The 24,077-nt window shown below is 36.0% G+C and overlaps 2 protein-coding genes across 2 annotated transcripts; both read right to left on the bottom strand.

Moving 5' to 3' along the window:
- Positions 1-11,747: 11,747 nt before the first annotated feature.
- On the bottom strand, positions 11,748-16,346 carry cox7a2l (cytochrome c oxidase subunit 7A2 like). The gene is made up of 3 exons (XM_087784209.1): positions 16,212-16,346; positions 12,284-12,418; positions 11,748-12,079 (listed from the first exon to the last, which is right to left on the bottom strand). The coding sequence occupies exons 1-3, from the start codon at positions 16,281-16,283 to the stop codon at positions 11,936-11,938; spliced, it is 351 nt and encodes a 116-aa protein (XP_087640335.1). The 5' UTR covers positions 16,284-16,346; the 3' UTR covers positions 11,748-11,935.
- A 2,510-nt stretch (positions 16,347-18,856) lies between these two features.
- On the bottom strand, positions 18,857-22,258 carry kcng3 (potassium voltage-gated channel, subfamily G, member 3). The gene is made up of 2 exons (XM_087782842.1): positions 21,633-22,258; positions 18,857-19,527 (listed from the first exon to the last, which is right to left on the bottom strand). The coding sequence occupies exons 1-2, from the start codon at positions 22,256-22,258 to the stop codon at positions 18,885-18,887; spliced, it is 1,269 nt and encodes a 422-aa protein (XP_087638968.1). The 3' UTR covers positions 18,857-18,884.
- Between the last annotated feature and the right edge of the window lie 1,819 nt (positions 22,259-24,077).

Raw genomic sequence — 24,077 nt, 5'->3', positions numbered from 1 at the left:
CTGATCTTTTATGATTTGTGTTTTGAAGATGGTTTCCGACAACACTTTAGTTCGACACTGGGCGGCGCTGTTCGTCAACATGGCGCACAAAAGCGTGAACCAATTCCCTTGTGTACATATTGACTATGAAAAGTGGGTCAAGGCTATCAAGGGTTAAACTGCTTAACACAGGCAGGAAGTCAACACCTGTGATGGATCACCTGAAACCCAGAGGGCTGACAAATGATATGTTTACTCTTCAAGGGGATCTGATCACCTTCTCTCACGTGGATCAAGAGCTCGTCTCCGGAAGTCCACCTACCTGTCTCCATGGTCACGCTCTCTGGACTTTTTTTTAAAATAATCACCTCACTCCAGATACCTTGTTACCTGCTGAGATCCACAGGTGTGATGAGGCCAGACCTGCTCAGGTCTGTGTGTCGTCGTGGATCTCATTCTTTATGCAATTACTTGTTGTTTGATTTTCCAGCACACTTTACAAATGGCTCCCCGCCTTCAATCTCCTGCAACTTTATTTATTCATCATATGTTCGCAGCTCAGTGTGCAGAGGTCGTTTGTCACTTCCTTCTCTAGACCCAGTGTTGCTGCTCAGGGCTGATCCACTGATCACGACACTTCCTCACTAACATTCACACCGGAATAAGGAAAAATAACAAGGCTTAAAACAAAGATGCAATAGTAACAGAGGTGTTTCACAGTTCAGAGGCAAGAACATCTGTGTAGGTTTCTGTGTATGTAGGAACATACTTTTACAAATGTTTATAATAGCTGGGTAGGTTTAATAAAAAAAAACACAACGTATTTAATAAATATATATATTAACATCTGGGTAGGTTTTTTAAACTTATTTAATAAATATATATATTAACAGCTGGGTAAGTTTTTAAACTTATGTAATAAATATATATATATTAACATCTGGGTAGGTTTTTTAACGTATTTAATAAATATATATTAACAGCTTGGTAGGTTTTTAAACTTATTTAATAAATATATATATTAACAGCTGGGTAGGTTTTTAAACGTATTTGATACATATATATTAACATCTGGGAAGGTTTTTAAACTTATTCAATAAATATAAATATTAACATCTGGGTAGGTTTTTTAAACCTATTTAATAAATATAAATATTAACATCTGGGTAGGTTTTTAAACCTATTTAATAAATATATATATTAACAGCTGGGTAGGTTTTTAAACTTATTTAACAAATATATATATATTAACATCTGGGTAGGTTTTTAAACTTATTTATTAAATATAAATATTAACATCTGGGTAGGTTTTTAAACTTATTTAATAAATATAAATATTAACATCTGGGTAGGTTTTTAAACCTATTTAATAAATATATATATTAACAGCTGGGTAGGTTTTTAAACTTATTTAACAAATATATATATTAACATCTGGGTGGGTTTTTAAACGTATTTATTAAATATAAATATTAACATCTGGGTAGGTTTTTAAACGTATTTATTAAATATAAATATTAACATCTGGGTAGGTTTTTAAACTTATTTAATAAATATATATATTAACATCTGGGTAGGTTTTTAAACCTATTTAATAAATATATATATTAACATCTGGGTAGGTTTTTTAAACTTATTTAATATATATATATATATATATATATATATATATATATATATATATATATATATATAGTAACATCTGGGAAGGTTTTTAAACTTATTCAATAAATATATACATTAACATCTGGGTAAGTTTTTAAACTTATTTACTAAATATATATATTAACATGTGGGAAGGTTTTTTAACTTATTTAATAAATATATATTTTAACATCTGGGTAGGTTTTTTAAACGTATTTAATAAATATATTTATAAATATTAATATCTGGGTAGGTTTTCAACTTATTTAATAAATATAGATATTAATATCTGGGTAGGTTTTTAAACGTATTTAATAAATATATATATTAACATCTGGGTAGGTTTTTAAACGTATTTAATAAATATATATATTAACAGCTGGGTAGGTTTTTAAACTTTTTTAATAAATAAATATATTAACATCGGGGTAGGTTTTTAAACCTATTTAATAAATATATATATTAACAGCTGGGTAGGTTTTTAAAATTATTTAATAAATATAAATATTAACATCTGTGTCTGTTTTTTAACTTATTTATTAAATATAAATATTAACATCTGGGTAGGTTTTTAAACCTATTTAATAAATATATATATTAACAGCTGGGTAGGTTTTTAAACTTATTTAACAAATATATATATATATGTATTAACATCTGGGTAGGTTTTTAAACGTATTTAATAAATATAAATATTAACATCTGGGTAGGTTTTTAAACGTATTTATTAAATATAAATATAAAAATCTGGGTAGGTTTTTAAACGTATTTAATAAATATATATATTAACATCTGGGTAGGTTTTTAAATCTATTTAATAAATAAATATATATCAACATCTGGGTAGGTTTTTAAACCTATTTAATAAATATATATTAACAGCTGGGTAGGTTTTTAAACTTATTTAATAAATATATATATATTAACAGCTGGGTAGGTTTTTAAACGTATTTAATAAATATAGATATTAACAGCTGGGTAGGTTTTTAAACTTATTTAATAAATATGTATATTTTAACATCTGGGTAGGTTTTTAAACTTATTTAATAAATATATATAGTAACATCTGGGTAGGTTTTTAAACGTATTTAATAAATATATATATTAACAGCTGGGTAGGTTTTTAAACTTATTTAATAAATATGTATATTTTAACATCTGGGTAGGTTTTTAAACTTATTTAATAAATATATATATTAACATCTGGGTAGGTTTTTAATCGTATTTAATAAATATAGATATTAACAGCTGGGTAGGTTTTTAAACTTATTTAATAAATATGTATATTTTAACATCTGGGTAGGTTTTTAAACTTATTTAATAAATATATATATATTAACATCTGGGTAGGTTTTTAAACTTATTTAATAAATATATATATTAACATCTGGGTAGGTTTTTAAACTTATTTAATAAATATATATATTAACAGCTGGGTAAGTTTTTAAACATATTTAATAAATATATATATTTATAGCTGGGTAGGTTTTTTAATACATATTTTTCCAATGTATATTTTAATATTAGTGTTCCTTTTTAATAAATATATACTTTATATTATGTGTATGTTTTTTTTTTATCTGTTATGTTTTTATTGATTTGTGTGCATTCTTTTTGTGAAGATGTGTGTATTTTCAAATATTAATTAAAATAAAAATTCTAACATCTGTGTAGGATTTTAATACATTAACTATATATTTTCATATATGTGTATGTTTTTTAAATCCCTTAACTCTTGTGTTATCTCAGAACATTGCATATGTATTTGTGGAAGTCAGGGAGGTCGTTCACCTTGACCCGGAGACAACACAAGGGATATCCCAAATACTTTTGTCTTTGGGCCACCAGATCAGCTTGACCCCAAGATAACACAAGGGTTAAAATCGTATTTTAAATACATTTAGACGTTGTTAAAACTTGTCTAAAAGTTATAGGACTTTGTTTCTCATACATATTAAGGCCAGGTGTATTTTTGCAGTTCTTCAAATCTCTGCTCACCACAGTCCTCTCTTTTTTCACTTAAGGTACGAGGAATCCATTCATTTGCTCTTCAAATGTATGTAGTCAGCTAATAATTCACATTTGAGGAGCACAATGTTTGCATTTTCTATGGGGATTTTTCTCTAACATCATGCCCAGAGTAAAATCTGTTTAACGTGAAATAAGTTTTGCTATATTTGAGGCATATTTAAAGGGTCATTGAGATGTTTTGCCAAAGCAAGCAAGAGATATTTTAATGTGTTTCCCATCCATCTATCTAACAAGGCCCAGACTTCAGGCCCAGACAGTTCTTCCTGCTCTTAGGGAAAACAGCACCACGGGCCAACTGGGAGACAGAGTTGCTCAAATTTATTCTGGATCTGCTACTGGACCTGGACTGTCCCAACAACCCTATAGGACAGGGCTATTCAACGGAAACTTACGCCAGTCAACCTCTCTGCTACTATTCCCTTTGGGATGTTGGTCAGCCTTTTTGCGAAAAGCGACACAAGTAGAGCATTGCATTGAATAGCCATGTTAAGGTAGTTGTGGTTGAGTCTCCCATGACAAACCCGAGGTAAGAGACAGGACCAGATCTAATATAAATGTGTAAAGGCAACACACCAATTCAATTTCAGGCCTGTGTTAGTTATGGCCTCATGTTCAGACGCTGGTTAATGTCCTGATGTGACAGTAATTGACCTGCACACTCCAGACCCTGCTAGATATTTTACCTCCCTCGGCTTCTACACCGGCTCAGCCTAACTCAGTGTCCAGCTGCTGCAGGCAAACATGTCTGACAAACAAGCTCTGAATAATCCAGCACGCGACGCAGATTGGACTGGTCGATCAGTTGTTTTGTGGCACCGAACAATGCTTCAGTAGCACCGAGTACCATCCTTTGATAATGTATGGCTTTTTCTGATAACTGATAAAGCAGGTAATTATCAGATTCATTTTTGACTTGTTATCAAGTGTTTTTTTGCACTGGAAGCTATTTGTTGTTTATTTGTTTGGCATGAAAACAGCTTTGAGTGGAAATTTTAAGTTGAAACCCAAGATTTGTACTATGTGTAATGTCATTTGTTTTTTGTTAGAATTTTATATATATATAAAAAAAATGGATCATAAATTCTATTCCTCTAATACAATAATCTCATTATTGATTCTTTAACAATAGCCAACAGGGTAACAAGAAAGGAAACACAAAATCAAATATAATAAGATACTGTAGTTATTGTAAGTAAGTAAGTAAGTAAAGGTTATTTGTAAGCGTCTTTCTAGACCAGGGTCACAGAGCGCTTTAACAATCAAAATTAATACGCAGTTAAAATATATACTTTAAAAGATCAAGACACATAAGACGAACACAGGAAATCAGGGAAAAGCACAAATAAAAGTGTCTTAAGATGTTTCTTGAAGGAGTCAGTAGATCATCGAATACAAAGAGAGAGGAAGATCGTTCCAAAGCTTAGGAGCAACAGTCTGGAAGGATTTCTCTCCTCTGGTCCTGAACCGTGTTCAGGAACCATCAGTAGATTCTGATCCACAGACCTCAGAGCCCGAGCTGGGGTGTAAGGCTGGATCAGATCACTGAGGAGGAGCCTGACCATGAATAGATCTGAAAGTAAGAACCAGAATTTTAAAATGGATTCTGAAAGAAACTGGAAGCCAGTGAAGAGTTTTAAGTATCCGGGAAATGTGAGTTCTTCTACTAGAGAATTCTCGCTGCAGAGTTTTGTATCAACTGCAGACGAGACAGCTTCTTCTTGTTTAGACACCAAAATAAACTGTTACAATAGTCTAAACGAGAAGACACAAACGCATGGATTATTAGCTCCAGATCGTGTTGTGACAACATTTTCCTAAATTCAGATATTTATTTCAGTTGAAGGAAAGTGTTTCTGCTCAGTTTTCTGCAGTGTTGAACAAGGGACATGTCTTTAGTGATTAGAGGGAAACATGGATCAATGGTAAGGCAAGTAGTGAGCATACTATCAGGTCAAACATGTGACAGAGACGGGTTTGCATGCACGGATCATTTGGACTAAAGCTATAGAGGTTGGTCTGGGGGCTTATCTCTCGAGTAACATGCAGGTGAGAAAGTCAAATGGTTGAGGGAAAAATGTCGGTAATCGGTGGGTTGGACTGTTCTCACACTCCAGGAGATTGACAGTCAGAAGAAGTGTGACATGATCATCTCCACTTTATTATTTCGGCAGATGAGATTGAACATTTGATTTCTCATCGAAGCAGATAACGTTGTATTTCTCAGATGGTTTAGAATAATCATTTCAACATCGCTTGTTACTATTATTAGTATTAGCTGAGTTGTTTTTATTTTGTTGAGCAACTATTTGACACTGTATCATGTCTGGAAGATTCATAATCACTTTTGTCTTTTCAGTAAACAAATGAATAATTCATGAGTTTGTCATCACCTTGTGGTGCCTAATTTGTTGGGCAAAAATTAAGAATGTGCCATGAGAGCTAATGCTAATTAGCAAAAGAGATATTGTGCATTCTTTGATTAAATTAAAGCCAAACAAATTATAATAATAACAGGAATAGTACCTAGATAATCCATTTTTAGATTATGCTTGTACTACACTGATGTTAATAACCAAATTGAAGATTATCTAATAACATTACATCAAGGAAAAGCCTGCACAAATAAAAGTGTCATAAGATGTTTCTTGAAGGAGTCAGTAGATCATCAAACACAGAGGAAGAGGAAGATCTTTCCCAAGCTTAAAAGCAACAGCCTGGAAGGATTTCTCTCCTCTGGTCCTGAACCGTGTGCAAGAAACCATAAGTAGATTCTGATCCACAGACCTCAGAGCCCGAGCTGGGGTGTAAGGCTGGAAGAAACTGGCAGCCGGTGAAGAGTTTTAAGGATCAGGGAAATGTGAGTTCTTCTACTAGAGCGGTCAGAATTCCACATTCTCACAAGCAGGATCATAGAAGAGAATTGTGGGTTTATTACCTAAACATCACAGAAACGTTGGACAAGTGTTAACTAGCATTAGCTCTCCTGCCCATTTTAGCAAAACAGATGAAATGGGCAGAAAAAATTCTTCCCCAAATGAATCATTTTTCTTCAGAAACCAAAAAAAACAAAAGCAATGTATTGTGATCTTTAAACTCAGCAGTCATTGAAAACATGAATATAAATATTTAAATGTCTGGTACAAATGAAGGCTACTTTGTTTTACAAAAATAATAATAAGAATAAAAATACATCTCAAGGGTTTAATCATGCTGCTCTAATCATTTTTGACATGACAGTTGACTCGTTGTGTATTTTACTATCCCACAACCACGACACACATGGGCAACATAAGTAAGTAAGTAAATAACATTTGTAGAGTGCTTATCTAGACCAGGGTCACATAAGCCTTCACATGCTTCGAACACGTCTCCTTTTCACGCCATCTCACATCAGATGACATTTGCCACAAAGAGCGTGGGGTGTCTGTACGAGCGCCTTCACGGATCTCAACTCAAGGCATCTTTGTTTAGCGATATGGCAGAAGTCCGTGTGTCAGGGGCCCAGAAAACTAACAATCCTGATGTAAGAAAAAAGCTCATTTAAAGCATAGAACAAAAAGGCCAACTTTGTGATTCTCTTTAAGACCAGCATCCCTCCTTCAGCCTGGAGGACATTGGTAAGATGTTCTTCAGGCAGATGAAATATGATGCCTCTGTAATTGTCACGGTAACTGCTTTGGCAATGACCCAATAATTCAATGTTTCTGTCAAAGAGACTTTTTTAATCACAACATTGGCTCGAGCGCTGAATCTGTGACCAGTCGTCGTACTTCTTTAATACGATTGAATCCAACCCTAAAGTACTCCGTTGCAAAGAAAGCGAGGGAAAGTGTAGATTACATCCTTCTCGTTCTTTGATAGAAGTCACACCCACCCTCCGGGTCACACTTCCCCCCCCTCACATCTCACCCCCCCCCTCAACTTCCTGTGCTTTGTGTGTCTTCTCACCCTGCTTTCCTGGCTCCTCTCGAGCCTGGATAACTGCAGCTTTATCAGCAGCTTGAGAGCTCGAAGTCGCAGCCATAAGCATATTGTGATGATAATGATGTCCTGCCCGACACAGATCCATTGTTGCCGAGGGATGCTCAAGTGTTTGAGGTGACGCAAATGGGATCTTTCCCTTTCAGATGGATGTTCTATAGCTTGTTGTCGTACGGAAGCAGATCCTTGCCATCACAATATCGTATGCTTGAATGTCACGTTTTAAACGTTGGAACTCTTTTTTTTTTTAATGTTAACTCATTCGTTTTCTGTGCCGCTTGTTCCCTTATATTGAATACAAATATTCTATTTAGAAATATTCAATATTAATTAAATTTCTATATTGTTAGGTTTGATTTGTTTTTATTGAATCATTTAACTTAATAATTATAATGTTCTAAAAAATAAATGCATTTTTTTATCATAGAGTTTCATCATCTTATTCCATTAAACCTTTATTTATTTTGTTTTTTCAAATAATAACAAGTAATTTGTAGCCTTTTAAAATAAAAGTAAAATGTCGTAATGACAGTGCCAGCAAAGAGTACCAAGCTGTTAGAATGTTCAGCCAATCATGCGACACACAGACGTTCAATCTGTGGTTTCAGATGTCTAAGGATTTCATCAGTAATGATGTCATTCTCTGTCGGTCAGTGCATGCTGTTTTAGCGTCAGTATGAGCAGTGTGAACTCTGGGCAGAGTCTCTCAAGAGAGCTTGTTCTATGAAAAAGGGGGGATTTATATGAAGACAAAACTGCAAAACTGATATCAAGTCACAAAGGAAGGTGCTTTTTTCACAGAAGAAGGTTTATAAAGAGACAAGCTCATTATGATTCATGACACAATCCAAATGCAGGTTTTTAACTGTCTTTTAATTTAATTTCAAAAATATATATTGTATATCCATCCAACTAGCTAAGTTCATTTTAATCTTTTTTCCCCACCTTATATGATTTAATTTCAGGCCATGTAACGTTAAGAAACATTGCTATAAATAAAATACAATGGAATTGTCTCCGATGTTCAACCTGATGATCGAACGAAAAACTCTCCAGAATTGTGATCATTCTTCTTTTCCCCTCTCTGCGAGGATTTCATCTGCTGAGGCGCTCCATATATTATTCATTGTGTCTTTATTAATGTGTCTTATTATTTCCAGAACATGCGGGATGAAGTGATTCATCGTTGAATCAGTTTCTCTTCAAGCGAGCAGCATGATGGTGTTCCAAACACTTGAGACAGACACACTGTTATTTACTTTATCACCAGTGGGTAGAACAGATGATCTATTTCTTCTCCCAGGTCTCTGGATTCAAAGGGAACATTGCAAACCAAATTTAGCTCATCTCAGAGAGATCTATATTGTCTTCTTGTTCTTATGAATCGCAGCAGACTAATAGACTGTGTTATATTTGGCTGATCTGTGGACCTAAAACCTGCAGCAGACTCTGCATCACTTCTTTCTTCCCAGCATGAATCTTGAAAGAGATTCTTCACCCGGAGTGAAATATTTCCTGCCTGCAGCAGACGTTACTCTGACGTGAAGGCAGACATTGAACGGCTTCCAAATTCAAATGCTGGCTAGACCAGAGCTGTCAAGGTGGTGGATGGTTAAAGAAAAACACACACATGGAAGTGTGTGTAGCTGAGATAAATTATTCATACAATGGAACTTGACAAAAGACATAATTATACAAAGCTGAAACAAGAGGCGAGAACAACAGTGGACAGGTCGCCTCTCCATCGGAGGGGTGCACCAACAAACACGCACACACAATTCACAATAAACCTATGCAGGGAAGGACTGTGGAAGGAGATGGGAGTACGTGAAGAAAGCCCACACAAAGAGATTATATACAGACTTCACACAGAATTGCCTACAACAAGAATGAAGCCCATTGATTTTGGAAGCACTTCAGGGCTGTGCTTCCTCTTTTCTTCAGTGATAATCCACAGCATTAGGTCCCACGAGCACAGAAGGGGGGACTTGTATTAAACAAAAAACATTGATAATGAGCGTGAAATGATGTTCAGCTCAAAATTTGATGGGTCTACAAAATAATATTTTATTGTAGCTGTGAGACAAGTAGAGACATGTCAAAACAGCATGTGTCGTTAGCCATCTTGAATTGTAACTATATTGTTTTATAGGTTAATTTGGTCTATGTAGTGAACTTGCAGGACTTTATAAAAAAGAGTGGACAACTAGAATAGTAAACAAAAGTCGATCTTCCATCCGTGAAAAGAAATACTATTGAAAAAGGGTCAGATGTTGGAAGAGTGTATTGTCTTACTTCTACTCTTTATTCTGACAATTTGCAATTTTTTTAGATTCATCATGTTGTGATGGTTATCACAACATTCCTCAGGCAATGATTGATGGACGTCACATGATAAACATATTTTCAAATTCTGAAGTCATTTATACTTTTCTCTCCTGTAGTTTCTTCCTGAGTGACGGCAGTTTCAACGGTCAACGTTCAACATGTAATTTCAGCCAGAAATCTTGGTCCATAATGATTGTGCAGCCCCTTAATTAATGGTATTAATGTTTTTCCTTTCCTTTCTCAGCGCATTCATTTTTAGACCATCAACCTTGAACTTTACAACGAATGGACTAGTTTTTTTTTCTCCACAAATCTCTACAGAATTGATTTTTGTTCATTACCAGCAGCAGCTTTCACCCCTTCTTCGAACAGCATTTCCATGTTTCTCAGAGTATCAGCACTTTATTTTTGATGACAGAATATAGTCAATTTAGCCAATTCACCATTTTTTCCCCCAGATAATCCCTTTTCAGAAGCGTTTGCTTTCGATGACGACTCTAGTCAGAATTCCACGAGGTAGGAATATGTCGATAGCCTTCTGTTAGGAGCCACTGAGCAATGATCCAATCAGCGATTGATCAATGGAGAGTAAAATACGTGCTCGTAACAAAGTGTACTGAGAGTTAAGCTCAAAGCGAGACTGCAATCAGGAGCGTTTGACAGGCAATGATGGGCAAAGCATAATAAATACTTGGTGATTTGGAACTCGAGCCAAAACAGCAGCTGTGAGGTTCCAGACGGCACGTTATGCCACAATGTTTGCTCTTTCTTACTCAGTCTGTGCCGCATGGGTTGAATCAACAGTTCCAGTATGTGCTGGAGCACTGGAGGATTAGACAAGGGTCTTCGAAGAAAAAACTCTTACGCGTTTTTTTCCTCACATTTTACTGCTTCATCGTGTTTGTTTATAGTCAAAAAGCTTGTTCCTTAGGTGACTTACCTTTGCTGTTTTTTTAAAACAGCAGACCTAACTTGGCTGTTTTGTTTCTTTGGTAGCTTTGCACTGGTTCATTCAATGTCTGAAGCAAAAGAGTTGATCAGAGAAAGATCTTCTATTGAAACTATATTGAAAGTTTGGGATCTGAAGATCCTGTTTTCTTTTGTCTCACTAGATTAACATACAACTGTGACACAGTCCAGTACCTTCTCCAAGTCCCCAAACCGGTAACCCCTCAATATTCTCACAGAAGGAGGAGGAAAGTCTTTGCTCAACCCTGTGACTCGACCTTGGATAAGCAGGTAAGGATGAGTTGATGGTAAAAATAAGAACCAAAAAGCAATGAGAATGAACTATGTTGTTTGAATAAAACCTTGGTGTGTCTTGAGGTTATTTACCACATATCTGAAGTTTTCTTGAGAGAATGTTCAGGTAGTTTTCCAAAGTCACTTTTCCCTCATGAATGAAAAATGTAGTTTTTAAACATATACATTTTTATTTGTTCATTTACAAAGACCTCATTCATTTCAATCATTGCAACCATCTACCCGACTGAGAGCAACCAATATCACAACTGTTCCTCTTCTTTGACTGGCAGAAACCTTGCAAGAGCAAGACTCAGGAAGGTGTTCACTGCTTTAAGAAGGTATACTGACCTGAAGGGCAGAGAAAAGAGGGAAATGGAAATTGTGTTCAATTACACTGAGGATTTTCTTCAGCATTATAAACATCTATTACTTTATACCCTTTGTATTTTCTGTTGACTTCCAAGTCAAAACCATTAAGCAACACAAATGATACATTTTACAAAACTGTGTGGGAATGTGCTTGAGGAAAATGAGAGAAATTCAATTATTCTGTTGCATTTTATTAACTTAATGAACATGTATCATAACTATCTTCTTTAGATCTGGTCATCCGTTATAATTTCTCAGTGTCAAGAGTCTGCAGAGTCGAAGCAAAGAGGGCACGTGGTCCTTTCTTTCGGGGCAGAAGGTCCGGATGAAGGTCAGAGATCCATTGGTTCTGGGTCAATCACTTGTTGTTATTGGGTTGGGCCGCCATGTAAAGAGCCACCAGACAGTACAAAGCGCCTCCAACTGTGAGTGCCATGGTGGTGCGATATAGAAGCCGATCAGGGAGGCCTCTCTTCAAATGGACCGGGACATCATCTGCTGCCTGAGAACAAAAAAGAAATGCACTGTTAGACTGTAAACATACAGAGAGTTTGTAGTTTCTATGCAGCAGCAAAATCTTTTACATAAGTTATTTTCTATTTCCTATGCCAAATCTATCTTCAAACTCTTTGTCCCCCAAAGTGCCTCTTTGGTAGATTCCCAAGGAAAGATGAGTGGACTGGACTGTGAGTCAAATCTTGCTTACCTGAAACAACTTCTGCAATTCAGGAACTCTGTTCTTCACCATGTAGTCGGGCCGGGCCCCAGACTCGGACACCATCTTTGTGGGGGAGGCGAAAATCATAGTTGGGGCCTCTCCAGACACACCTGGCCTCAGCCCCTAAAAACGATATGGAAAAGTCTGGTTAAGAAACGTTGTCTGTTAATAAATCAACTCCATGACGAGCTTGCTTTTCTAAGTAAAGTCACATCACAAACAATGGAACCATGTTTTCCTGAGCACACCCGCCGGAATAAACTGGACCAACAACCGCATGACACCAAGCTGACCCAGATGGTTAAAAAGAAACAGTTACGGTAGATGTATTTTTCAGCAACAAAAACTTGCAAAACATTTTATTTATAAATAACAACCTTTTGGTACAGAGTTCCAGCTCAACACCCATTATGCCGTAATCTAATTATGACGTTACAGACGAGCACCACCAAGGTATTTGGATGTTTTAAGACAGACGAAGACGACGACAACCGATTGCTAGCTGCTACAATAAAAATGGACATTTTTGCCTACAACTCTAAAAAGGAACAGATTACTCTGAAAATAATTCCAAACCTGAGTCACCATAAGGGTGAGTAGAGAATTACTGAAATCTGAATTGTCAAGTTACAAGGCTGTCTGCATCTTACTAATGGTACCTTAAACAAAAACCACCACTGCACCCCTTATATTAAAACTGTTCTTGTTTGTCCAACTAGATCAAGAAGCACATAACTTTTCTAGTGAGTCTTGAAAACAATTGTATGCCCCGTGTTTTATCTTAGACTGCAAAACACCAGGGATTCAATTTAGTTGCAAATGAAGGTACAAACGTCTCCTGGAATTCTTCGGACTTAGAAAGAGCCATCACCTTGTTAGCGCGTGTGGAGGCAGCTTGAGTGGGAGCAGACTCAGCAATGATATCTGACATATGGAGATACGGAGGCACTCTGATTATTTTTACACTTCATTGAGGAGGGAGCACGGCTCACGTCGTTGCCAGAATCCGCCAGTATGAGAAATTATTATTATTTTTCAGTCGCAATCTTGGTGCTCATAAAACGGTCTCTAAATGACGAGTCTATGCTAAAAGCCATCTGTGATGTTGAGGGAAGATAATGTTTTAATGATGAGATAAAAGCATCGTAGTTAAAAAGGAACCATTTTCATTGCCACTCTGACAGCATTTGATGCCGTTTCTGGCTATTTTAGTTTAAAAAAAAGTGTAAAAGACTGGTTATTTATCAGTAATAAAACAAATCCTGTTTACCAGATCAGATTATAGATTCACTTTAAGTATCAAGTCTAAACCACCAAATGCAGTAGCTAACAAATAACAAAGAAATGTATGAAATACATGTAGGCCTCTTACATTGTATATAAAAGGGACATTAGTCTTTGGGTGTCTCACAATTTGAATTCTTGGTTTCAGAATTCTTTTTAAACTATTCTCCATTTAAATACATTATAGTGTATGAGGGAAATTATTGCATCAAGTTCAGTTTGTTTAAGATGATTATAGATGGGGTCATGTATAGGTTTCATCTATTAAAACTGCATGGTTGTTGTTTAGAACAAACATTTAACATCAAATTGTGTGCACAATGGGCAGATAACCATTACGCCAACCTTCAATAAAGAAAAAATGCATAACCCCTAAAAGTAGAGACGTTGAGAGTCACCAAGAAGATGTAATCCATTTGCTACTGTTGTTATTTTTATTATAATGCTGCGTGCAGAAGCCAATGAGGGCAAATAAAATATGTTTTAAAGTTAACTAGAATCAAATAAAAACAAATTAAATTGCTGCCCTCAAACCCCTTTAATAATATTAATCGTATGAACTGTATAAATAAATATTTATTACAATCCTAAAATGCCCTTACATCAGCAGACTGCATCTACATTGAGAACCATTACCTGAGATTTGAAGGTCAGAATCCTTGAAAGAAAATGTAGGACTTACTTCTAACTTTTTTTAATTGATCCTACATTTTTAAATAGGCCTATACAAGTGCAACTTAAGCCAACCAACCACACCTTCCTTCGCTTGAAAATATGGTTCAAATGACAAAAGCATGGTCTTTAAAAAACATTTGTTGAAGCCTATTTTATCGCCCGTTTGTCGTTTATAGCATTTGGATAAGGCTGAGCAAGAGAGCGATGTTGTGTTTGCCCACTTATTGTCGACCTTGAGAGGATGGATGGAAATGTGGTCACATGATTGACTTTCAAGGCTACAATCCCAAGTGTGTCAGTGGCTATGAATACAACTACATGAAGCCCATAAGTCTGACTGCATTTATCCTGATGCAGCAAAAAGTCAAACATTAACGGAGTACCTTTGACCCTTTAAATGCTACTAGTTTACCCTAAGAGCATGCCAAAAGGTTCAAGCAGACACGGTCCGACCCTGGACTTCATCTGACCCCAGACCCAAAATAACACCTGTACTGGGTTGTGAACAAAGTCATGATCTTGACTACAATTCTAGGTTAACGTTGAGTTATGTACAAGTACACCTTAGATTTAAGACCGTTTACAGTTAAGGTTTAAATTGTCCAATTGACAAAGTTACACACAAAACCGGTTGTTTAAGGCGATTAGAAAAAATACAATTAAACACACTTTACCCATCGTCATTGTTCAAGAGCAAATTAAGAAATCATTTGATAGAGCAATCTGAATATCTGCTGGACAGCTGAATTCAAATGGGTTAGCCTCGTTTTTTTATGGCCATGTGCTAGTTTATCAAGAATATTAACATTTTAGGATTGATTAAGTACAAGCGGCAATAATCTCGGAATTTTCACTCAAAATTCTCCTCGCAAAAACATCCAAAGCAATTGAAACATTCATTGGAATCCTTATAATAATAAACGTTGTAAATGAATCGGGAGTCTGCCAAATATTTTCTTTTAAATGGATCCATTCACTCAATGAGAAAATCCACATGCACTCATTGTTTCTGAATATAATCAATAAACATAAATTATTATAAATTTCCATTACTGTGTATTCGATTTATCAGTTTATGGCATTTTTATTATTATTTCAGTTTAATTAAAAGGACAATGTTCAGTTACGCCTGTTCAATCTGGGCTAATATTTTGCTTTTACTTTGCATATATTTCGAGAGCCAAATTTTCCAATTTGACGTTAATGAATTGATTCAAAATGATTAACGTCATGATTATATATTAAACTTGTTGTGACAATTTTAAAGTCGGATGTATCAAAAAGATCTAAGCTAAAATATTGAACCCTATTGACTTAGTATTAAGTAGGTAACCTAGAAATAAGTGTATTTTCATCGGATTTAATAATCCATAACTTTATTCATATTTAACACAGGGATATCATACTAGTAGCACTGGAATCGTTCTTACAAAACCGGTTTTATAGAGTTAAACAAGAGCAGAATCAATTAATCTTCAACAATTTACACACATAACTACAATATTGTGTAAAAGATATTTTTTTGTGTGGGTGTTTTAAAGCAGAAGACTAAGATTAAACATGACATTTTGTTGAGCACCTTTATCGGTGTCATTTCTGCCATCATTATTATGGACTAAAGGTCACCGTGTCACTGCAACCTACTGGAGTAAGAATAAGAGACAAAAAGAAACAATGAATGACCTTTTAACATGGAACGCTATTATACGTCGGATCTTTTATCGTGTATAACTCTCTAAACACCGCTCAACCAAAAGCCGAATTTTGCACCCATTTCACAAAAATATACGAATATAAAAATATTGGGGGTCAAGTTCAACATTAAAAACAAATAAATACTTACAGATAATTCTGGACATAGTTAGCATTTAGCAGCGGCATCAACAACGTTACAAACACATGAAGGTCAGCTCATAAAATGGCCGGTCGAAGAGTCCTTATGCTCTCTGGGTCTCACCTGTGGGCTGTAGGCGGTGGACGGAGAAGACCCCGTCAATTTTTGTGTAAATCCGCTGAACTTGTAGTACATTTTAGCTGAAGGACAGCAAAAAAGGTGGTGTTGCGCGCAGGAGGATTTCGCCGAGAGGGAGGAAGGACGTCATTGAGCTGCGACACACGGCGGACGTGACGTCATCAACCAAAGGTTTGGATTATTATTATTATTAATGATATCATATTCTATACAACATGCACGTTTATTGTAAAATATAAACGAATCCAAATATATTCCCATTATTATTCAAACTACAATAGGGTGATATACGAGTAGACTGATTTATAGGGTTAGAGAAATCCTTAGAAAATCAATATTCTCAGCAATAAGATTAAGTGTTGACAGTGAAAAATCAGTGAGATAAACACTTTAAACATACAAGTTGTACTTACATTATTCAATACCATTGTGTCTATTTTATAAAACGATATGTGTGTTTACTGATGTGACGTTCAAATAAAGGGCATTTTTCATCATTAGGTCTTTTTATTATGCTTTGTCATGAAATATTAACACATTACAATGTTTCATCAGGTTTTGCCTTTTTTTTCATTTGCTTGTAAAAAAAAAAGCATTATTGATCTAACCAGATCAAACTCTAGCATATAGAGTCATGTAGAAACAGATGGAAGCATCCTTGTATTCTTCAATTTCTTGTAGATTTGATATAACAAATATAACGAAAAGAAGAAAAAATAAGACCATAAGAGTTTAATATAAGAACTAATGTCGCCATGTATTCTTCAAAATAACCATTTTAGTTCTTACATATGACATGACATTGTACTGACAAAAACTGTGCTTTTAGTCATTCCATGTTCTCTTTTCTGTCCTTTAGTCACATGATATACACAGAAGTTACTTCTTGATTGATAAACATTGAAGAAAACAAGGATGATCTCATCAGTTTTACATGACTGTATGGTACTTTATAACACATAAATATACAAAGGACGAGGCAAGAACACATGAAGATACACTTACAAAGCGAGGTGTTGACTTTAAATGCTACATATATACATTGAGAACAAATTCATTTTTTGCTGGTGTGAAAAATGACTGTGAAATGTGGTTTTGTCTGATCATGTCAACCTACAAAATATATTCCATTTTCCATACCAATTTTCCATTAACATTAATTCTTCCCAGTTATCAAATACACATACAAAAGGTGCATGTATAAGTCCTATGTCTTGTCTTGTTGAAGGTTGCTATGGCGATATAGATAAATATAAAATGCCTTTAAAAGAAAAAAATACCTATGATTATTTTACAGGGTCAGCTGCAATCATTTCTTTTCAGGTGATTTCTGTTATTATTTCTTTTATAGCGCATTTGTGGTTATCTGCTGCCCTTTATGTGTCTGCAGTCACTGCTGACACTGCTCAATATTTCATCATCTTTGGCTTAGCCTTGCACTTGCACTAAGCCCACCTGTGTGCTCCAGCTTGTTTACACCATCAGTGTCCCATTTTTCTTTTTAAACAACATGCATCTAGGTCATACATCCGTCTTTCATAACTTCTAGCATCCATGTGAGATCTGTACATTTGTATGCTGGTAGACACACATACACATGCACACTAGGAGATACGCCTGGAAATAGAAATGAGTCAATCATTGTTGTTATCCCAAGTAGAACGCATATCATTTACAAAGCTAAATTTAACATAATAAATAAGAATTTTCTTGCATACAATGAAGGTGTTTCCGACATAATTCGAAAAATATTAGAGTTTTTGTTAAATAAACAAGAGATACATGAAAATATATTAAGGAAAAGAGGCTGTTTTCCATATTTAAAAGGAAATTCAACGTTATATTATTAAATGGAATGTGTTGGACTCCGTCATGTGAGGTATTTAAATGGAAAGTAAAACCTGGGCTAACCGAATATCCTATTTACGGATCAGTCTATTACAAAATCTGTCCTAATTCCATGATTTTGAACAACCTTAAATAACTCAAGGCCCGATTTGGCTGTTGAGTTTGACATAAATTGTCCATAAAAAACAACGATACTTCTTTCCACTGGAAATAACTAAAGCTTGAATTCTCATGGTCTGTATATCCACTGTGTTTATAAATTTCCTAGATTAATGTATATCATAGATGATGATTATTGATTTAATTTCTCTTCAAACTACAGAAAACAAAGCCTGTTTCTAACTAAATTCAAATAACATGAAAATCAATTTTCATAAAAGAACTATTACTTTAAAGAAGAAAAAAAAACACTTTTCCATAAACAAAAACATAATGTATTGCATTTTAATAAAAATGTATCTCACAAATTCAGAACCTAATCAACCCTGAGAGATTATTTAGGCTTATTTATAGAATGTTGAAGCTAAGCATGTTAAAGTAGATTACTAAAGAGAAAAAAAAATTAAAACTCAACATTTCAATAAATGGAAAGCTTACTTTAGCATTAAAATAAACTTAAGTCTTTTGTTTTCATATTATTTATATTTTTTAAATTAAATAATACTTGCAGGAATCATATTACTGTTTCCTTAAAGAAGACTTTTTCTTTTGGAAAAAAATACAGTGTTGTGAAAACTTTTGTAGTACACATTGTAGCTTGACACATATTCCTAAAATATTCAGGTACGTTCAGGTAAATGATGAGTTTCTTCATTGCATGGATGTGGAGAGGCTGCGGGCGTGTCTGGCGGTGCGAAATTTAAGTTCATGGTAGCATTGTACAAAACTGTGGTAGATGAAGGTGATGGGCAGCGCCAGCAGCACTATTCCACTCACTACACACATGCCCCCCAGCACACGTCCACCAACCGTCACTGGGTAGACATCCCCATAACCTACTGTCGTCATGGAGATGATGACCCACCAGGCAGCAGCTGGGATGCTGGCGTAATCATGGTTCCGTGTGCCCAAGTCCAAGCCGTGCTCTAAAAGCTGAGCCAGAGCACTGTATATCGCCATGGCAACAAACACAAACACCATCAGCATAACCATCTCCCTGTAGCAGCGCCTCAGAGTCAGGCCGAGTGTCTGCAGACCCAGAAAATGGCGTGCCAGCTTCATCAGCCAGAAAACTCTCATCATCCTCAGCACTCTCAGGATGATCCCCGCGACTCCCAGCCCTGCCCCGGGTATCCCCGCACGAGCCAGCGCCATGGTGACGTAGTAGGGTGTGATGGCGATCACGTCTATGATGTTCAGGGGTCGGCGGAGGAAGTCCCACTTGTTCTTGGCCACTAAGAAGCGGATGATGCACTCCGCGGTGAACCAGCCGATACAAACGGCCTCCACGATCCTGCAGGAGTGAAGAAGAGTGTAAACAGGAAATGACAGCGGCTTCAGTGAGATGAGATAATTGTTTGACTATCAGTCCATGTGAGAGGGAAGCGAGGTAGGCAGCTGCTGTTTAATTATAGCAGATATGGAGTGACGCACTTCTTCAGAAACATTGGGCTGTGTTTGGGCTTTTTATGCCGGAAAAGTATCTACTAAAAGTGTATTGTATACCATTGTTATGCTATTTCTATTGAAGCGGCATCTTGTTCTTTGTCACTCATTTATCTTAAATATCCATGTGTTTTCGAACACTTTAATAAACTTCATGAAGTCTTTAATATTTTTACCACAATGTTAATTATCTTTAGTACTATTTATCCCAATTTGCAATGTACATAATCTTCATTTAACAATATATATATATTTAATTTATTTTATAAACATTATTATTAAATGTTATCATTAAAATTAACATGTAAAAATGAAGAAGAATTGGACTGGTGCTTACACAAATTCATTCATAACCACTTCTGAATCTTCCATCTACTTTATATTAAAAACGGTTTTATTAAGAAATAAAATATTACCTCCAATTCATATCGAGCCCCATGGTGTCCCAGGTTTTTAAATGGCCTTTTCTTTCAGCCTTTTAAATGTTCAAACGATCTATCTGCAAAAACTTCACGGCTGAAATTAATTAAAAGAAGGATTTTCTTAATTTCTTGATTTTCTCTTGACTATGACTACTTAAGCCTCGTTTTTTATTCTCACCCTTAAATTAAAGTGAAGCCCACATGAGCGCTGGTAGTCACGTGTCCCAAAATCATTTGTTTGATTTTCACGTTTCTCGTCCAGACTCTGTTTATGTTTAAATGTTTTGGTACTTAAGGCCCTAGATTAATCATTTCTCAAATCCTTTGACAGTATGGTGACTCACAAGAGCCAAGTCGTGGATGTGAGTCATTCATATCAATTCATATTCATTTATCATACTGCTTGTAAACAATCATAACTCTCACATATAAATTTGATCAACTTATCAACAGAGCAATTCAGATATTTAACTTGATTTCAGCAGCTTTTTTTTTTCACAGTTAAAGAGTTCAATTGATCAAAATAATATTTGCAATCTAAATTTAGTTCCACTCTTCCATTTCAAGCTCACTGTTCTCAGTTTTTTGCTATATACGGTAAGGTCGGTCACTCTGATTTTGGATCTGTTACAGCTGTTAGGTAATCTTCTGAATATAGTTTTTTTTTCTTCGCCCTTTTCTTCAGTTGCTGGTAAAAGTTCAATCTTTGTTTGGATTGGCTTTTTTATGTAAGGTCTGGATGCATCCAAATATTTATTTGGCACAGGCCTTACGTAACCTTTGTTGAAGTGAGCAATCATCTGGTTATACTCACTGTTTAATACAGTTTGAAACTTAATGACGTGAACCCTATAAAGCTTGGTTTATGCTCTACAAATATTACTTACTTACTTACTTGCAAATCGATCACTTTTACTATTGTAATTAACAGGAAATACAGACTTCAGAAATCGGATGGGTTTTCTGTTGAAGTCATTACTTCATCATTATAATTATAATATCGTTGTGGGAAAGGGATGTGATTATCAACATGTAATGAGTATAATTGAAACTCCTGCTTTATTATTATATTGCCATTGACCCCAGATTTGGACAAACACTTTTTAAGTCAATTTTCTTTTTCTTTTTGGTATTTACCATTTTGATTACATTTGCAAATGTTATTTTATTCAAAAACAACTGTGCAAGTTCAGCATATGATGAATTATGCCAGAGGACTTATTGTTTTCATTTATTTGGTTTTCAATACACTATGTTTTTTGTATATGTCTGAGACTAACACACTTTTTTGTAGCTAACAAAAAATTAGACATTGGTGTGCTAGAGACAAAATGGTTAATATGCATCTGAATTTAGAAAACAAAAATAGATTTAAAAATATGTTTTTAACATATACATTATTTACTTGTTTTCATTTTCTACGACCGTATGTTTGCCTATATTTTGGTAATAAATTGGGGGGTACATCATGCTTAAAAATATCAACATTAAACGTCGAACTTTTTACGCACAGTACCAACTGTCCCCTTACCTGTGCTCCTCGACCGTGTTCTTCTTGGCCGTGTCCCAGTCCGGCAGAGTGCTCGCGCACAACATGACCATGGACACGATCACAAAGATAACGGACACAGACGCCAGGAGCTGCGCCACCACAGACGAGTCCGGCTCCTCGAAGGTTTTACGCATCATCTCGAGCCACTTGGCGCGTCCGGTGAGCTCGGTCCTCGGTGCCTGATCCGTCGAGCTCTGGGACTCTTCCCCCGAATAGAACACATCCGCTTCGGAAATATCCTCCAAGCCGATCTCGGACATCCTGTCGTCCAGACGCTTCTGGCAGCAGGTGTCCAGGTGCGCGCTCTCCAGACCCCAGTACAGCATCTCGGTGTAGAAGGAGAGCTCGCACACGCCGGGCACGAAGCGCAGGGTACCGGAGCGCACGTACAGCATGATGAACACGAACGCCTGCGCGTGTCGGTCGAAGAAGAACTCGTTGCGGTCCCGGTCGTAGTCGTCGCAGAGTTCCAGGACCTCTTTCTCCGAGGCGCACGCGTGCAGGCGACTGACGCGCCTCAGAGGGAAGTCCCGGATCACTTCCCGGGTGAAGGCGTAACGGGTCCCCCCAACGTTGAGCACGCAGATGCTCTTCCCGAACTTCATCTTTTTTTTTTTTTCAAAACCCCCGTCACCCTCAAATCCAACAGTGCCCTCCCCGCACTTCCACGACTTGGGGAGTCCGGCACCCCATGTTCCTCGGGGCGTGGTTGTTGTGCGCGTGGATGTGGCACCGCTAGGATGGAGTCTCTCTCCTCTGCTCTTCTCTCGTGGAGCCTGGAGAGAGAAGACTCTCCACCCCAGCCAGGGTTAGCCAATCCTGGCTGTGATATCACAAGCCACGGACCCACGCACGAACACGACCGAGGAGCAGATCTAGGTTTCACAACATGTGCTGTGTGGGATCACACTGTTTTAATCAGCCAGGATCGATAGAGAATCTTGATAGAGAAGTTTAAAAAATGTATTTAGATTTCTTCAAAATTGAAAAATGTATTTTAAAAGTAGCTCACTATAATGTTGGTCACACAACTTCAATCCGGCTAAACCTGTTTTAAACTCGACTTTTCACCAGAATATACTGTAATTTCCTTTGTTATGGATATTTATTAATTTGTATGGTTTTATGACATCAGTTACTCGTTATCTGCTTGAACAGGGAGAAGGTGTGACACATGATCTCTGAACTATCATATGTAGAGTATATTTGTTCAATAATAATAATTCCTGATATTCAGTCATATTATTCGTTTTTCCCACAGCCAGGTGAATTAAACTGACATAAATAAATATAACTCTTCTCAGTACTGGAGGTGTAACATTGAAGTCATCTTGCCCTGGCCATGTTGAGTTTCTATATAGTAAACAGTGTTTTTTCATTGTATACTACTAATGGTAGTCATTGAAAGACATTCACTTAATTGACAAATACTTTTTTTTTATGGCTTTTTGTAATATGAATCTAGCATAAAGTGAAGTATAGGCAATGTATGATGTCTGAACATCAGAGTATCTTTTATATTATATGGCAGTTATTTACATAATATCTTAATGATAAAATAATTGTGTGGTAGATATCTATAAAAAGGATACTTTACAGAACGGACTACCGTAAACATACAAGAGAAAGCAATGTAATCAATATGTTGGTTTTTAAGATGGAACATGTGATTCATTATGTTATGGAGATTTTTGGGGTTGGGGGGGTCATGACTTCTCAAGACATTCCAAATTTAGATTATTTTATTTTTGACTGAATGCTCACATAATAACACTTTTATATATGCTATATGAAACAAATAATATATATGTTGTTGTTATTAATAAAACATTATTGTTACTTTTAATGCTTGGAAATTTCTTCTCCCAATTCTCCGAAACAAACCTCAGACAATGTTTTAACAACAGTACACAGCTGTATTGCAACAGTCTGTTTAAACAAGAAGGACTGGTCCCGCCTGCAGTGGATTCAAACTCTGCAGCGAGAATTCTGACCCGCTCTAGTAGAAGAACTCACATTTCCCTGATCCTTAAAACTCTTCACTGGCTGCCAGTTTCTTTCAGGATCAACTTTAAAATTCTGGTTCTAACTTTCAGATCTATTCATGGTCAGGTCCTCCTTACATCAGTGATCTGATCCAGCCTTACACCCCAGCTCTGGCTCTTAGGTCTGTGGAACAGAATCTACTGGTGGTTCCTTTCACACGGTTCAGGACCAGAGGAGAGAAATCCTTCCAGACTGTTGCTCCTAAGCTGTGAAACGATCTTACTCTCCCTCTGTGTGATGATCTACTGACTCCTTCAAGAAACATATAAAGACATTTTTATTTGTGCAGACTTAACTTGATTTTCTGAGACTCCTGTGTTGGTCTTGGTGTTGTCTTGACCTTTGAGTATATATTTTATTGGGTATTGTTTTGATTGT

The sequence above is a fragment of the Callionymus lyra genome, chromosome 2 (assembly GCF_982586985.1).
Source record: "Callionymus lyra chromosome 2, fCalLyr1.hap1.1, whole genome shotgun sequence".
In the NCBI taxonomy this organism is placed as follows: Eukaryota; Metazoa; Chordata; class Actinopteri; order Syngnathiformes; family Callionymidae; genus Callionymus; species Callionymus lyra.
Note: the sequence above shows the minus strand (reverse complement) of the source record. Positions and strands in the feature narration are given on the sequence as shown.